The sequence below is a fragment of the Apteryx mantelli genome, chromosome 6 (assembly GCF_036417845.1).
Source record: "Apteryx mantelli isolate bAptMan1 chromosome 6, bAptMan1.hap1, whole genome shotgun sequence".
NCBI lineage: Eukaryota > Metazoa > Chordata > Aves > Apterygiformes > Apterygidae > Apteryx > Apteryx mantelli.
The window spans coordinates 14314660-14329006 of NC_089983.1; the positions used below are offsets into that span (position 1 = coordinate 14314660).

The following is a 14347-nucleotide window of genomic DNA, read 5'->3' on the forward strand; positions in this document are numbered from 1 at the left end:
ATTCACATGAATATGAAATAGGACATAAGCCTTTCTTTGTAAAGAAAAAAAAAATTGATCTCCAGTACCCATTGACACACAGAGATTTTGTCTGATAAGGTGAAAGAAGAAAGGCAAACTACACCTTACATAACCTAACCTTTTGTTTATTCCCAATTCTAGAAGATGCTCCAACAACACAGTTGAGAGTACAGTAAAAATAAATCAAATTGCACAAGGAACAGTCTTTTAATATGTATTTCCATAGATAAGCCCAGACAGGCCTGAGCTGAGCCTTGGACTGCAGCAGAGGCAAGTGAGGGGGAGCCCAGACGCAGGACGGGCACAACGCTGCCTGCACCTCTGGCTTCAGCCTTTCAGAGGAAGCTGCCGGGCTGGCCTGCACCGGCGGTTGCGCCAGCTGCCTGCTCCTGCGCTAGAAGTTAGCAGACATGATTCAAGCTGCTTGAACCACCTTATCTAAAAGTAATTCAACTGTTCTTAGAAACAACCTAGCACATTATTATAAACTAAAAGCTTTATTTATCTACATCTCCTAAGGTTGTGCCATATTGAAATACAGCTCCTGTTTGATCTCCAGATAGTCTGCAGTGTGAACAAAGATGCACTGCATGTTATTTCATAAAAAAGAATCCAGAAGTTAACATTGAGTAATGTATTTGGTTCTCAGGAGCACAATGCTTTCCAGATAAGGAAAATTTGGACCAAAAAAGGCTCAAAAAGGAACAGTGATTAATGACCTCCTCTGAAAAGTCAACATCTTTCTGAACATCTGTCTGGATTTTCCATCTCTGCTTATCAGTGTGAGTCCACAATGCTGGTCCATACATGCAGTTCAGGAAGGCCCAGCTACAAAGTGGTTGGGCTAACAGGAGACTGCTCTAAGTATATTCCAAAGGCCAGAAAACTGAACCTTTCTTTCAAAAGTGAATTAGTTCCATAATCGGGGCGGGGGGGGGGGGGGGGGTTGTTTCAAAGAAGCATATCAGACAAAACTGTGATATAATATCAGATTTTTGTCAGCAAACAGCACAAGGACAAGAGCAAGTGAGGCTTATAGAAAATGTCTAATTAAAGAGCAAGAAAAAGACATGAAAGATTTTCAGTGAACTAAACATTATTTTGCACAGATAAGCTTAACCATACCAAAGAGCTCACAACAGATCCATTCTTTACAAGTGATGTTCAGTTTCATGCTTAATACTTCCATTCCCAAGTCTGACCTCTTGTTATTTCAGTAGTCTGTGGACAAAGACCCGTCTTACCGTTACTGTACTCAGGACAGACAAAACCAGCAATGTGGCAGAGCTGAGGATTTATTAGCAGCAGCTGATGCACCTAGCACTGCTTCACACCTGAACTTTGTACAGTCCTTTTTCCTTTTAATCTTAACTCCATTCATTTGAACAATTTAAAGGAAAACAGAGTAAAATCATGATAAAAAAAGTCAAGTATGAGGAATGCTACTAGCATTACACAGTAGGAGAAAGTGGATTATAATGAACAGTATTCCCAGCAAGGCTCTGAGCTCTAACACTTCGTGGGAGATAGCGCTGTAGCGTTTTGAAGCTAATACCCGCTGTCGGGAGCCATAGCAGCTGAGAAACCTGAGCAGAGCCATTTCTGCCACTCCTGCCACCAGGAAGCAACCCCTAGCACAGTGACGAGACAGAGATTTCAACAAATTCCATGTGAAAACAAATGTTCAACTTGAAACACACATGGCAACTGAGGAGCAGAATATTTATATAGCATAAATAGTGTTTTAATTTTACTAGGTAAGGACTACAATGTACAATATCTTGGCTAATTTAGACACTATAATTTTGTGGGTAATTATATATTTCACTACACATGCAGTATCATCAGCTTAAAAATGCAGAAGAGCAGAACGATAAACGGCTGAACTTGTCTCTGAAGCGCTCTCATTTTGCGTTCAGACTCCAAAGACATAAGCAATCACTTCAGTTCCTAGCATTACATGCCCCCAGAGTTGACTACTCCTGACCAAAGTAAAACCACAGAAAACAAACTAGGTGTTTGAAATGCCTATATAAAACATGCAATACCCACCTCTACCTGAAATTTAAACTGAAGTTCTGGTTTTATGAATTTCACAAAAAGGAGAATTTCACAGAAAGAAGAAAATTAAAAATTGAGTTTAACCTTCAAATACAGAGCCATAGTCGATGTCTTGTTATAGATCTAAGTTTTTTAGTTCTTAGCCAAAATTGTGAATAAACTAATAAGCCAGACATCTATCTCCATATTTTTCCTATTAAATCGTATCTTAACTTCTTGTAATTTTTTTCAAAGAACAACTTATTAAATTCAAGATTAATTGAAAAATGCTTTAAAAGAAGTCAAGACATCAGGATAACTGGAGGTATATTTTACCTCTAAGCATTTTTTTCTTTCCTCTTAAAAGTTTATTTTCTAGAAACAGATTGTGCTTTTAATCTCTCCTCAATGGGAACTTGCTCACATGGGCATTTTTGAAAGATACCAGTGTTTCATTATTGACTTATTTACGTTTGTTTTGCAGTTTGTAGACTTTCTCTTGTACATTTTAATTTCTGATCTCTTTAAAAATACCTTTAATTGCTGGATTACCTTTGTCTTTAGACAGTTGTAACAGTTCAGTCAGAATTGATATACACAGTTTTGTACCCATTAGCAACATTGATTTACAATCCAATATATTGAGACTGGTTAATGCCCTTCAGCACCACTGTCCTTCTACCAAAGTCAGAGTCTGTGTATGCACAGCTCCCAGAATAAGCTGTAGTACCTGAAGACTGCTATTCTGCTACAATGGACACCACACTGAAGAGCAATACAGACGCATACAAGTTGTGCGCAGGCAAGCCTTACAGTGACTTCTTCCCCTCCACTTCCCAGGAACACAGCTCGCTGCCCAGAGTTCCCACGCACCAGAAATCCCGGAAGTCTGGAATTCAGGTTTGGAATTCAGGTTTTACCTGACAACATACCAAAAGGTGGCTGAACACACAACCTCAATTCCTCTTCTTATTAGTGATTATACTCATGAGAGCCCTCGCTGTGCCTGCAAGCAGCAGCCACACCTGTCGCCAAGAGCTACTACCTACCTCCTCAAGTCTTCCAAGGAGAAACGCTTCTACAGTGGTGCAGGCTTAACTCATTCCCATATTCCAAGATTTACAGCACCCAGTTTTAGAATGTTTCTACTACAGCAGAACATACTTTTTAAGCCCATCGATTCAGAACGTTCCCAAAAAGCAAACTGCTAAGTATACCTGCCCTCCAGAGAGCTCCCAGTATTTCGCAAGTTACTGGGATTCCCCAAAGCTACCTTCAGTCTAGGTTGTTAAATAGCAGAGTAGAATTTGTTTAGAATAATGCTTATCACCGTAAGTTTTGCGGCAGCTGAGTTAAAAAAGTGCATCATCCTTGCCTGTTCTCCATCTAGCCTTAATAATAGATGAGGTAAAACAATTCCTTATCTATTACCTTTTTTTAATTACAGTCCGATTTTTCACTAAAACAGGTTGACAGAGTTTCGGTCTCATGAGCCTTGCCTACTTTTGCCTTGCATCTGTAAGGCATTCACAACAAATGAATGCGCATTGTCGCAATCGACATCTGCTAGTTATGGCATTAGTTTATTAGAGGAAAAGTCAGACAATACTCAGTATTTCCAGTAAATGGAAAATATATTTACAATATTTGTATTACCCAAGGATATCTGTAGATCATTAAGGTCTTAGCAGGAGCACATAAGACATACCAACTGCAAGAAGCTAATTTCCAGCAGATACGAAAATTACTGCCTCAAGTGCTGTACATGATGCAAAGAACCGAATCGCCCGTTTATAGATGCTAGTTGACTTAATGTGTAAATTTTTTGCTCTTATTGAGGAAGGCAAAAAATCACTGATTATATTTCAGATTATATTTCCTTTCTACATTCTAGACCTGAAACTGTTAAATAAAATATTATCTGTGTAGTACTGGAAATATGTAGGACACTTCAAAGATGACGATGATGCAGTTTAGAGAATTAAACCAAATGAATAAGCTAAAAGTTTTGTGCACATCTACTTGAAGATCTGAGATCTCTATGCACACTAAAGTATTTTTAGTCTTCTGAAACAAAGTGTGGTTACAGCTCTAGCACTTCACAAACAAATCATTGCAATTTCATGATAGAGATAAAATCCTATCTTCCATGTTTTTCAGATTTCAACAGGTTTTTAAAAGAACATTGGAAAGGTCCTTGTCCTCTGACCTCCAGGACATAACAGTCCTAATTCCTGCTGGCACAGCTTTAATTAAAGTCACCTTGTACTGCTCATATCAAGTGCACTCCAAACAGTAGTTTGACAAAGCAGTAAGGAATGTATTTATAAAATAGGGTTTTTTTCTCCTAAAAATGGTATTTGAAATGTTCCTCCTTTTTCAAATAAACACCTTCATATTACTAGGTTGTGTATGTTCTTACTTTACTTAACAATGATTCCAGCATTTTGTGGTTCTGGTGCATACAAAAATTTCCAAACATTTCCATAACATTACAATCTCGGCGAAAGTGAAACACACTGATTTCAGCTTTCTGATTAAATGTTTCTCCAAGAGAAATAATTTGCATGTACAGTTTTCTGTCTAGCTAGGCTTTGCCTTCATAGCTAGCATTTCATATTCAGACTCCAATTGCACATCAAAGCTTTAATTTTAAATTCAGTAAAGATGCTAGTTTAATCTCGGGAGACTATGCTGTCTTAGAAGTTAAAATATTAAATGCTGCTAACAACAATCTTTAAGAGATTCTGCTTTTGATATACCCATTTCTAATGAGAATCACTGAAATTACTCAGAAAGCATTACCTGTTATCAGAGTCTTGGGTGACTGGCAAAACCTTTCACTGATTCTACAGAAACTAAGTTTTCACTCCTATTTCTACATAAGCTTCTATACAGATTACTAACTGTCTTACTATATTCTGTGCTGGTTCTCTGCAAGAAGTTTCATTTCTATACTCTTCCCTACATTAGTCCTTAATACTATCACCTTTCCCTCTGCCACAACAACGCAAGAGACAGCCTTAATTTACACAAGTTTCCACAATGCCATTACTCAGTATTTGTAATCTGCACACTGCATCCCTCCCCCCCAAAAAAACCCCATGTACAGTCAATTCATTTCCTGTAACCAAAGAGTGATTACCAAAATTAATAAAACAAAGATTTCTTTTAAGCATTCATTACATTTCAGACAAAAACAAGAAGGTTCAAGTAAAATATGTCAAATACTGACAAAAAATCCAAAATATTTCACCATTATATCAGTGATCTTACTGAAATACTCTCTAAAAATACACTTCTCATTTTTCACCTTTATTAGTTGCTCTGCATATAATCTCTTTTAGCAGAGACACTTGCATAGAAATCGCCATGCCCATCCATCTGTATATCCCTCTCCAGTTCGGCACGCACCTGCATGTTCTACAGTGCCCTAACGAGAAACCTTCTGGGAGACACGGGATCACAGGTGGTCCTCTTACACAAACGCTTACCACTTCAAAGCAAACTCCTCTGTTTTTCTGTTTTGTTTTGTTTTTAAAGAGGCATTCAACTCCTTGTTTACTGTCTTAAGACTCCCTTTCCTGGCGCTCACTCAGGTATACTTCCCTGCCTTGTAATTCAGTGAAGATATGTTGCCAACATATGATGCCCTATCTCTTTGCTGAAGGAAGGATGTGCTGGAATTACTCCCTACCATTTCAAAGGTACAAGTTTTAGTCCTTGTGTGGCTCATTCCCCACACCATCTTTCAAGACAGAAGATCAGCCAAATTGCAAAGGTTTGCAAATTTTGCCTTGCTATAATATCCAAATCACCTGAAAAAAAACTATCATGCAAGTACACCTAAGGGAATATGCTTATTTACAGAGCGTTTTCTTCGATTAGGCAGATTGGAAATGAAAGAAGCACTCAAACACTGGCTGAAAACAGCTGAGCAGGTGCTGCACTTGCCACGCAGAACCAAGGGGAAATAAAAGGCATTTCAGCTACAAATTAACATTGGATGCTACTCTCCGGTAAAAAGAAGTCCAGATAACAACTGGAAGTGAGCAAGGTTACAACTTTACAAAATCAGCCTAATGTGATCTAACTCCCCTTCAGCGGAGTTAGACTGGGCCATTTGCCCACAGCAACAGGAGTCTAACTGCTGCTTCTCAAAAGCAATAGTTAAATGAAAACAATCTATTACTACTTTAATTAACCTGACCCAGCCACATATCTTAATAATTACATTTAAACAAATTGTAGCTTTCCTCAAAGTTTCCACAGAATACTAGGAGCACTTCAAGCCAGATGCATCGTGGCTTTTATAGAAGTAGCGAGAAGGCTCGCAAAGGCAGGCCCAGGTGATACTCTGCAAAGACAAACCCGTCTAGCAGGGTTTTATAAGAAAGAAACACCAATTTCCTTCACTGTCTGAGGTGGCCAGTTTCCCTATAACCAAATCTCTGTGCTCTTACTGAAAATAAGTTTCTAAATCCTCTAAAAATTTCAGCCAGTGTTTGTTGTTACAAGGAAACCAGCCCTACCTCTTTTTATTTCAACAATAGTATGTACCAGTAATGCTCAACTGTTGCTGCCAGGGATCTTTTGCATGTATCATGTAAATACATCACCCATCATGCAAAAATATTTTCTTAATACTAAGTTGTTGTAAGAGTAATTTATTTGCAGTGCTGGAATGCAGCCTTGAGGAAAAAAAATAATTAAAAATTTGCTTTGTTACTTTGTTTTTAAGGCTATTTTAACTTGAATGTTTCATTACAACAATATATCTATGACCAAAGAGCAAGAGCATTTTCCTCCTTACTTACTTGCTTTCTATTTCAAAGGCCATTATGGACAACTGTAGAATTAATCAATTTGTCCTCAAAATATTCTCAGAATTTGGGAAGCATTTTATAGAGACAAGAGTTATGCAGATGTGTTACAAGAGTCTCAAAATAAATATTTGACAAAACCAGTAGAGTAAACACAGATCTCCCAAAACTTTTACCTACGAACCCACAGTTGGCTCTTTTAAGTCGAGGGGTTGGGAGTATGCACATATACTAGCTGAAGCCAAGATGGAGGGGTTTTGGTCACGGAGTTATTTTGGTGAACACAGAGGATGGAGAAATAATGAATCTATCCATGGGTTATTTAGCAAAGCATGAAAAAGCATTTCCCCCCCCCCCCCAAGATGTACAAGCTTAGCCTGTGCATGAGAGGTTGTTTTTGAATTTCTTCATTTCAAGGGCTCCAAACTACATAGACACATCTTCAAATTTCATACAATTCTCATTTGCCAATCTCTACTTCTCTTGACATCAGGAAACAGCTACCCAAATCTTTATGTGTTTTTGGTTTTGTTTTTTGTTAACACCTCAAGACCGTGGGCTCTGGACTACAGGCCAACCTGCAGCTTTTGCAAAATTCTAACCGGAGGGACTAGCAACCAGTAAACACCTACTCAACTCTTTCTGGATTATCTTTAAGATAGAAGAGAAGAATATTATGACTCAGATGTATGACTGTTTTAATCATCAGCTGTACATTAAGCAGTAAAGAGTAAGTTAAGGGTTTCAAGAAGCACTTTGTCCTTAATCTTATTTTTTATTTTTACAAAAGTTTCTTTACAAGACAGAATGTATTTCTTACATTTATGCCCTGAACAAATATGAATTAATCTGAACAAAAATATGGTATTCCATTACATATAGATGTGGTTGTGATATAAACACATTTTGACATCCCAAAAGAGAAAAATTACACAAAAATTTAAGTAGCAGAGGAAGACTTTATAAGACTTGCTATGTTTTGAAAGCGATAACTTTTTATATCTAACATGTATACAGATCTTAATTAATTTAAGTATTCTTAAAACATTTATATTCTAGCTACATCTTTTAATGTACCACTGTTATTTGCCCTACAAAATAAAATAATAACTAAAAGATCATATAAAATAAGTTTTTATTTTTCCATTATCTTTCTTGGTGCATTTGGCTCTAGAGCATAATAGTATTTTCCTGCTGTTTATGCAGGTCTTTCATATAGCTGCAAAGAAAGTAAATCATTTTTAAAAGAATACCTAAATTTTTTTCTTAAAAGCAATGTTTTAAGTTGACTAGGTTCATCAGTAGTCTTTTCACATTCTGTTATTTATTAAACTATTGTTGAATTTACACTTGTTATTCTGGAAATTTTTTTATGTTTGGTGATTTTACTGGAAATGAGTAGAAAAACATTTACAAATACTTAGTTAACTGTTGGCTGAATTTGTTAGGCTTCACATAATTAGCCATACACTATTCACACCCTCTTTGAAATTTACAGGATCATAAAGATAAATGAAATTCTATGAGGACAACTACCATGTGTTTTGCTCTTCAAGAACTGTTCCATTTTCAACATTTTTTAGGCCTTATCAAAAATACAGGTGAAATAATGCTCTTAGAGTTCATAGGCTATACTGAAAATGTTCTGCAAAAGATTTCCCCCATGTGACCCTGATCTGTTCAATTTAATAATCTAAAAGGTACAATGATACATATTGCCATAGCCCGTGCAGCTAAACTTACTAGTGTCCTTAAAGCATTCTGACGACTTTATTAGAAAGGCTCAAAAAGTATCCAGGCAAGGTGTTCTTGTAGGTCATCTCAAAGCTTCCCAACAATTCGAGAAAATTTGAACTTTGCCAATCCAAGAAGTCTGTCTTCAATGTTAAGGTGGCAAGACCAGTTTTTACAAAACGGGTTCTGGAAAGAGTCAAGAGGGCTGGGAAAAGGACAGTGGAGAGGCCACTGCCTGGATCTGGGGTCAGTACGATGCAGGGACCTGTGTGTAGCCATCTCCTCTTTCTCTTTGAACCCTTCCACCTTTCTAAGACACCTACCAACTCTGCAGTCCTGAGGGTGTATGGGATTAACAATGTCAGAACCAACATGGTCTCTGAGGGCTGTACAATAACACACCACAGAAGCATGTGAGGCTGCATGCGAGTGCGCGAGGCAGTACGTGCTCCTCGAATGGCCAGTCCCCACCTCCTCTAACACAGCCAAAGCAGGCAGACAGCTGGGTGAGGAACCTACCTTGCTTATGCTTAAAGGCAGATCTGCATATTATGAAAATGGAAGGTGACACAATAACACAAAACAGTTTGAGTCATTAGAAATGTATGCTGCAAAACTCAATTACAGTTGGGTGAATTAAGGATCATGTTACAAGTTTAATTCTGAGATCTTTTTTCTCCTCTCACTTTGCAAGTCAGGCTAGATCTTTCAGTATTAAAAAATTCACTTAACTCTAAATAAAAAGTTTATTTGGAGATCTTATCATGCAACATCTGAATTAATTCAGATTGTTCTTTGCAATTTGTACTAATAGAGAAGCACAAGCACAAGCCATTTCAGAGAAACCTTGCCTCCCTATTTTTGGGGGGGGGACAGAGAGGGACAAGAAAGTATCTTTAGGTGTTTTTTCCCTCCTGTCTAAATCTCCTGCACAGGACTAACTCCAGTCACATCCGTGGAGACCAAACACATGATTATTGCCAGAGTCAGGCAGTGTCTGTTCTGCTTTGCATAGTGCTGAGCTCAGACACTGATTCCAAATGGAACTGTTTACTAGTTCTACAAATAAAACCATTAGCCAAAAGGCACCATGTGTCTTACCAACTCTCTTTATCCAATTATACCATATGTACTTTCCTAACAAAAGGGTTTCTTTTAACATGCCAAGCCCTCATTTTGACCAAAAACACTTACAAAAACTCTATCCCACAGTTATCAGCACCACCTTTGAAAGCAGCAGCATCACTATCATAGAGTTTAAGTGAATTAAAAAATTATCATCCTAAAAAAAAACTATTCCTTTTGCATTTTATAGTATTCTATAAATACTACCCTAGTAAAAAAAATAAAAACAAAATAACCCAAGCAAACAAAAAAACCCTTTTTCACTTCACAAAACATTTTCACTAATAAAAAATACTGGATATACAGAAACAGTTGTACTCCATTTAAACACCTATTTCCTCAATTCAATTTCTCTTTCACAATTCTTATTGAGAAAAGGCTATCTAAAAGTTTAGACTGGGCTACTAATTCATCTTTACATGTTCTTAACTCTTGGAACACATCTTACCACAGTGTGTGTGGAAGTAATGACCTTGCTTCTGTCACAGGAGGTTATGGGGTCTGATACCTTGATTTCTGTCCATATGCTATGTTGATTTTCTAATAAATAATTCAATAGATAATCTAATCTGGAAGAAAATTACATTGCTCAAACTAGTACACTTTGAATGTTAAACCAAAGTTAATCTCTGACAAAAATATGCAAAAGTAAGAAAGAAGTCAGATTTCAAAGCACTCTAAGACTCTTGGAGAGAATCTCAGCAACCTTACCACATTCTCTTACTGAGACAGGTTCTACTGCTCAAAGCTATCTGTGAACCATGATGGAATAGATACACCAGACTTTTCAAATATGCCATGATTTTAATGAACTTACTGGCATGTTTTTACAGAAGCCTGAATCCTTCTGAAAATCCCCAGAGGCTTCTGAAGTTGAGCATCCAAATACTGAAGCACCCAGCATTAGAGACCATTTTGGAAAAAAAAACCATGCACTCAACAGTTGCCTGCATAAATACTTCTCTTGTAAGAACTTAACTCATTCTTTGAAGAGCACTGTGGAATACGTAAATGTGATAAACTTCATATGAAAAAGTTCTATTCCATTTGTTATTTCTGTTGTGTATAAATGAAAAGGTCACAAGTTTCCCATTTTACAATATCACAAAATAAGCTCTTTCTCTAAATTACGTGAACCATGAAATGACAAGGACAGAAAAGTCTGACTTACTGAAAGGTGTTGTATCAGTAGGGTCAGGAGGTGGGAAGTTTTCAGTGAAGTTGACATTACACAAGTCAGTACTACAACAGCAGAAGCGATACGTTCCATTCTGAATCAAGGAAGGGGTGGTTGTTACTATACACTCTTCAAAGTGACACTCTTGTGGGTCTCCTATATGAGACCAGCATCCTGTAAAAAGAGGTGAATTAAAAAAAAAATTTTTTTTAAGGAAGCATTAAATTAATTCTTTTGCATGATCATTTAAACATACCTATAAATAGCAATATCATATATTACCCAATTAAATGTTACAGAGTGGGGTGAAAACGGTTAACATAATTTCCTTGTCTTACTTCACTATCAGTTTTTAAACTAACTGAAGAATTTCTTTCAAACTTACCATAACCAAGGAAAAGCAATACAGGCAGAGATGCAAGCCAACATCAGAGGCATCCAGCTGTCAACCTCAGTATGACAAATCCTGAATTCTTGATTCTTCTAAACAGATGTATGCAGTTCCCAATTTCTCTGGTAACAGGGACAATACTACCACCCTCTGGCCCACAGTCTGGACTTACTTGTGACTTAGTCCTCTCCTTAGAGCCAGAAAATAAGATTGCATCTATAATATGGCGCTTCTTGTGCAACTTCTAAAAACTCTGTCCTTCCTCATTGTCAGTATCACTTGAATCTTCTACAGGATCACAGCTTATTCTTGGTTTAGTGCAAGCCCCTTCTCCCTACACCAGCTCTCTCTTCTCAAATATAGACAACATTGGTTACATGTTGTCTGTGCAAAAACACTTGGAAGAGAAAGCAGCAGTGTGAGGGCAAAGGTAAACAGGCAGAACTGCTTCTTTCAGCAGCATTATGAAACAACAGCTTTGAGCGGGAGAACTACACATGGCCTTGGTAAGTACCACAGTTCTCATTCAGCCTTATACTACATTGATGTTTATCAGAGTAATCAAGAGCAGAGTCCATGAGAATGAAAATCAAAGCTCACCTCTAGTAACTATAAGACCCTTCACCCTTCCCTACCATCATACCCTCACCAGAATACTAAATTGACAGCTTGTGATATGTGACAGCTTTATGATATATTTGCAACTTTCTTTTGTAAACAAACATGTCCAATCAATAAGAAAATACATTTTTTAAAATGAATGTTTATTTTCAAGTTTAGCACCACGTCGCTAAGTATACTGAAACATACTCAAGAAAATCATTTTCCTCTGGACATCCTAAGTAATGAAAAATTTGAGTTTTATTTCCTTTAACTATTCACTGAAAACGAACTCATCAGTCTCTTTCAGAAGTCATTTATTTTGAATACACTTTCTGTTCATATTTAAAATTACTAAACAGGAAGATAAAAAAAAGTTATGTGTTTGTACAATGTGCGAACAAAATGTCTAGCTTTGCAACCAAGCATCTTCATATCAGCTGGCTGTATCATAAAAAAGTGAAAAGATTAGCAAAATTACTGCACTTAAATGAAACGTTATGTACCTTGTTTTACAAGATGTATGTCTCCTTCTCGTGTTTTTTCCCAAAGTCCATAGCAGGTACTACCTTTCATGCACAAAATTGTGCCATTCTCCTGAGAGATTCGGCTCTCACTGATTCCATGGTCCTGCTGATATGGGTCCTTAAATGCACACAGCCGTTCCTCATTCTGTGTAGCTTAAGATAAAAGAAGAAAGTATTTTTTGTCACTAATTTTATTTATAAAATATTAACTTTAATAAAAAGCATGATTAAGATTTTTCTGAAAAACAACATTCAAGACCATCCTGAACTGTAAGCAGTCATTCTTTAAACTGCACTCCAACAGCCAGAAACAGAAGCGGGGTCTACCCTGCAGTTAACTTCACAAAGAAGACAAAAAAGCTCACCAGATATTTCAGAAGGAATGTCCAAATGTTGGAAATTCACAGGTGCAGAATTTAAAAAAGCAACTGTTAGCTGGTTTCTTCAGGAAATACATCCATTATTTAAGTGTTTTGAGATCCTAACACAAGCTGATCTTTTTCAGACTGTCAAACAACCCAATGCCTACCCAATTCAGGTTTTTGTTGCTCTCTTTCTATTGACCTATGTCCTTTTTATACTTTTATATCCATCTGTTGCACCGACATTTACTTCTTTTCCCTCAGCAGCCTAGCAGTTTTGGCGCTTTCGCACAGTATTATCAATGAACACCAACAAGAACACTAACAGCTGAGTACAACCCATGTGATTCTGCCTAACAGCTCTGGGGAGTACTGACTGCAACTCGGAGCACCGCTGCATGCCCTTCTCCCTGTGCAGCACCCAGCAGGAACACTGCAAAACTTATGAAGAGAGAGCAAAGATAAATACTCATGACCACCTCATTTTTTTAAAAGAAACAAATATAACAAAAATATCATACTGACTTTAACAAGAATACTTGATCAACAAACTTCAAAAATTGAGTATCTAAGAACTCAGATGTTTTACCCATGATTATTGCCTTTTTGTTTATATCATCTCCATTAAAGAACGCAAGCATGCTGATATGCCTTTACCATCTCTACTTTAGTCAGAAAAGAATAAATATATTCAAAGGCTCGTCCATTCTTCGGACTATTACCCACTGCTGCTCTTCCATGTGGGCGCCAATGACACCAAGGGCAAACTGGAGACCATCAAGCAGGATTTCAGAGCTCTGGGGATGGTGGTCAAGGGTCTGGGAGCCCAGGTCATCTTCTCCTCAATCCTGCCAGTGAGGGGGATGGATGAGAGGAGGAGGAGACGGACTTTCCAGGTTAACGACTGGCTGCGCCGCTGGTGTTGGCAACAGGGTTTTGGTTTCTACGACCATGGGACCCTGTTTGAAGATCGACAACTGATGGCGAGAGATGGGATCCACCTCACGAGGCGGGGCACGCGGGTCTTTGCCAACAGGTTGGCCAACCTGGTAAGGAGGGCTTTAAACTAGGAAAGATGGGGGAAGGAGAGAGTTATAGTGACAGGGTAGTTGGCAAAAGACTGCTCAAGTCAGGATGCCTCCAACAGGTGAATGCAGCTAGGGAAGTGTGCATGGGATGTGGCTATGGAGGACCCTCTTTTACCCCTCCTGGGAAACCTGCATGCTCGATCACCTCCCTGAAACGCCTGTACACCAATGCACGCAGCTTGGGGAACAAACAGGAAGAACTAGAGATATGTGTGCGGTCGCAGGGCCATGATCTCATTGCCATTACAGAGACATGGTGGGATAGCTCGCATGACTGGAGTGCTGTCATGGATGGCTACGTGCTTTTTAGGAAAGACAGGCCAGGAAAGCGAGGTGGTGGAGTTGCTCTTTATGTGAGAGAGCAACTGGAATGTCTCGAGCTGTGCCTAGGGGTGGATGAAGAACGAGTCGAGAGCTTATGGGTAAGGATCAAAGGGCAGGCTAGCATGGGTGACACTG

General features: G+C 38.1%; 1 protein-coding gene across 1 annotated transcript in view; it reads right to left on the reverse strand.

Annotated features, from left to right (window-relative positions):
- The window catches only part of BMPR2 (bone morphogenetic protein receptor type 2), a 111884-nt gene that overhangs the window by 42143 nt on the left and 55394 nt on the right, over window positions 1-14347 (reverse strand). The window contains exons 3-4 of the mRNA XM_067298836.1: window positions 12418-12591; window positions 10915-11094 (exon numbers count right to left, since the gene is read on the reverse strand). Coding sequence (XP_067154937.1) covers window positions 10915-11094; window positions 12418-12591 — 354 coding nt within the window. The remainder of the gene's footprint in view (window positions 1-10914; window positions 11095-12417; window positions 12592-14347) is intronic.